Source organism: Gossypium hirsutum, chromosome A03 (assembly GCF_007990345.1).
Source record: "Gossypium hirsutum isolate 1008001.06 chromosome A03, Gossypium_hirsutum_v2.1, whole genome shotgun sequence".
Taxonomy (NCBI): domain Eukaryota; kingdom Viridiplantae; phylum Streptophyta; class Magnoliopsida; order Malvales; family Malvaceae; genus Gossypium; species Gossypium hirsutum.
This window is the reverse complement of record NC_053426.1, coordinates 91,182,352-91,186,030: the sequence shown is the minus strand read 5'-3', so window position 1 is coordinate 91,186,030 and position 3,679 is coordinate 91,182,352. Positions and strand designations below refer to the sequence as shown.

The 3,679-nt window shown below is 30.3% G+C and overlaps 1 protein-coding gene across 1 annotated transcript; it reads left to right on the top strand.

Annotated features, from left to right (window-relative positions):
- Nucleotides 1–1,342: 1,342 nt before the first annotated feature.
- On the top strand, nucleotides 1,343–2,478 carry LOC107886473 (uncharacterized). The gene is made up of 2 exons (XM_016810445.2): nucleotides 1,343–1,601; nucleotides 1,784–2,478. Exon 2 carries the CDS (start codon nucleotides 1,941–1,943, stop codon nucleotides 2,244–2,246), a length of 306 nt encoding a protein of 101 aa, XP_016665934.1. The 5' UTR covers nucleotides 1,343–1,601; nucleotides 1,784–1,940; the 3' UTR covers nucleotides 2,247–2,478.
- The last annotated feature ends 1,201 nt before the right edge of the window (nucleotides 2,479–3,679 follow it).

Genomic DNA, 3,679 nt, shown 5'->3' with positions numbered 1-3,679 from the left:
ATGATCTTGTTCAATGCCCGATAGTTGATGCATTAACTCAATGACCCATCATGCTTTCTTTGAAACAAAATCATTGTATTATGTGAGGCTTTGGATTGTCTAATGAACCTAACGTCTGATATCTCCTTCAACTGTTTCCGCAACTCTTCTAAATCTGGTAGAGACTTTCAATATGGGGCCCTAGTCGGCAACTCAATATTGGGGATAAACTCAATCCTATAATCCACCTCGTTTCTCATCCGTGGACATACAATGCCACTATAACAAAGCGCCATCAATAAAATACATAGTAACAATATTTACCTTAGTATCATCATCCACAATGCCTTTGGCACGAAAGTATTGCTCCATTCTCCACAAGAAGTTGTTCACATCCTTTGTGACCTTCGTCCCATTAAACTCTTTTGATTTAGGGACATCTACCTTAAGCTTGGGTGCCATTGCTAACATCCTATTACCCAAAGTAGCCTTACAGATAGCCAGCTCCCCCTTCTGTTCATTCAAGGTTGTCATCATGGCCTCGAGAATATCATCCTTCTCAATCAGCTCACCCACAGTGGTATTAAGGACCCATTGCATTGCATCCATATTAACATCGTAGGTCTTTGCCACTTGCCCTTTGAGCTGGTCTTGCCTCGATTCTAACTTTGTGGTACGTCTTTCAACTTCCTCAAAGGTCTCCCTCACATCACCCATGAGGCTTTGAGTTTGGCAACTCTTCCATATAAAACTAACAACATATCCCTCGATTTTCTAGCTTTCTTACCCCCATCACTAGTCTCATTAAGCTTAACCTACTAGTCTACTCCTTTCGTAATCTCAACTGACCACCTTTGAACCTTAGCTCAGATATCAACTGTCATGAGGTTAGAACTTAAGTCTGGCAAACCGCACGACCTTAGGCGATTTCATTGTTTCAAATCCGACTAAGTCAGCCTAACTGTCAAAAGATAAAAATTCTCCTGAAAATTCTTTAAGGCACTGAAATAAAGCGAAAGTAAACTCAAAAGCAAATGAACAACAAAAGAACTAAGTAGCCACAATAAAGCAATGCACACCAAGTGAATTTAATAAAAAAATTTAACGTTAATATCAATTGGACTTAAATTTTAAATTAAAAAAGAAGAAGATTGTATTTCCAAAATAAAAGTAGGGGACTAATTGGTATCAATTGATCATCCCCAATTTTAAGGCTGGTTAGACAGAGCTAACTGGTAATTTAAACTAAACTTTATTACTAATTATTTTATGAATAAACTACGTAAATGATTATTCGACAATTACAATTTTTTTTTGGTTAAATCATTCGATTTTAAACAATTACAAAATATACTCGATTTATCTTTTTATTCTTGGCTCATAATTCAATGACTTGTTTTTTACTTTTTTTTTAAACACACTGTTTTGGGTTATTTCCATCTCCAAAAATTTCACCTTCTCCATCCTTCAAAATCCACTCGAACCACAAATCCAACTGTTTCTCCCACGAAATCTCTTTCTTGCAGTTTTTATCTCAAGTAGTTATTCCATCCTTTGCATTTTTTACGGCAAACGCCCTACCATGAGACACCTCTGCCGATCAAATTCCAATCTACTTCTCGGTACCGATGGTTCCTTCACTCGCTTAACTTGGATGGATCTACAAGCCAATATTTTTTAATGATTTTTATTTGTTTATGTTTTTTTATCGTAATAGAATGATAGTGTTTCTATTTTCTTTTTCTTACCATTTTAGTTGTTTTTATTGAAATTGTTTTGATTAGACGAAATTTGGATGTTGTAGGAAAATGTGGGGGAATTTTCTTTATCTGATTTTTTGGGGTTAGAAATAAGGTGGAATGATGTAGAGTTTAAGGGATTTGAATCTAGTTTGAGAAAGAGTAATCCTTCGAATTTGGTTGGATTTTATCTTGAGGATGGTTTTCTAGTTGAAAGAAAAAATGCTTCTGCTTCAATCCCCTCCTGAGGGAACCGGTGGGCTAGAAGTAGGTACAGTTGCAGCCGGAGGTTGGGTTTATGGAGGAATAGTAGTCGGAGAAGTTGCAGGCGGCGATGATGTGATCAGGGAACTAGCAGGAGTTGAGGATGGAGGCGATGATGAAAGAGATTTCGAAGGTGATGTCGACGTAGGAGCTGAAGAAGTCATGGGAGGTTTCATCGGAGAAACGACCGGAGTTGTGGTTGGAGTGGATTTTGGAGATGGAAATAACCCAAAAAAGGATGTAGTTTTGGGTTACTTTTTTTAATTATAATATGACATGAAAATTATGTTGGATAAAAACAAACGATAAAAAAATAAGTGATTGAGTTAACAGCCACGTCTGTTAGCAATTTAACGGACTTAAAAAAATAAGAGAGTAAGTGGGGTGAGCATTGTAATCTTTTAAAGTCAGATGACTTAGTCGGATGGCCATTAATAAGTTTATACATTGATTGATAAATCACTAAAATAAATAAATTGTTTTATTTTTTTATGCATGTTTGATAGTATGAAGATTTTTCTATAAAAAAATGTAGAACAGACCTACTTATTACTTAACGAGAATATTTTAATTATATTAATTATATTTTATTTATTATAATATTATCCTAAAAAAATTAATTTCAAAATTGTTAAGTTTTATTTAAAATAAGATAAAATATTTAAAAATTAAAAATAAATGTAAAATATATTTTTTATAATCTAAAATTTATAATTATCAAATAATATAATCTTAAGTAATAAATCAAATAAAATTTATAACTTAAATTTAATACTTATTTTTTTAACATTTAATTTTTTAATTTATCTATTATTATTGCTATATGTAAAAGGAAGCCCCTAAAGCCTTCCTAACAGTACACCTGTTCACTATTTTTACATGAAAGATAATGATTACATTTCCGTTCTAATCTCTCTAATTTTTAAGTTTATACAAAAATGATTAAATTTTAATTTTAATTTTTATATTTTAGTTTTTGATATTTTTTTTATTGTTTCTATTCTTTTCACAAGAAACCTAATATTTTTTAGATGAAAAAATAATGTTAAATTTCAGTTCTAATCTCTCTACTTTTTTTAAGATTATAAAAAATTATTAAATTTTAATTTTGATCCCTATATTTTACTCTAATTTGAGATTTTATTTTTATACTTTAATTTTGACATAATTTAGTGTCTCAATTTTTATATCATTAGTTAGTCTAACTATTTTATATTGATTAAAATGTTGTGAATTTTTAAGAATTATTAACACCATTAAAAATTTCTATTAAATTCAAGTCCATTACAATTATTATTTTTTGTTACATGTATACCAAGGGAGTGCTTTTTTTTTTAATTTCAAAATGTTGCACCAGCAAATTTAACATAGGAATTTTATTGTGTTAAGAAATGAACCTAAATTTTAAAATTTTAAAAAGTAGATTGATTAAATATCTAAAAATAAGTATGGAGACTGAATTTTAAATATATGAAGAATACAAAAACTTTGAATATATTGTAGCATTTAAATTTTTACTCCATAATTTAGTAAAAAAGAATAGAAAAAGTATAATGACTTATTTTGGCCCTCTAACTTTATAAGAAAAGTTATTTTAACCCTCTATTTAAATTTCTGCCTATTTTAGCCATTAAACTTCTGCTTATTTTAGCCATTAAACTTACATTATTTATCAAATTATCCAAAAATAGATGGAA

Bases quoted from the DNA above. Each gene is read 5' to 3' on its own strand.
- LOC107886473 (XM_016810445.2), top strand. From the start codon at position 1,941: ATGCTTCTGCTTCAATCCCCTCCTGAGGGAACCGGTGGGCTAGAAGTA.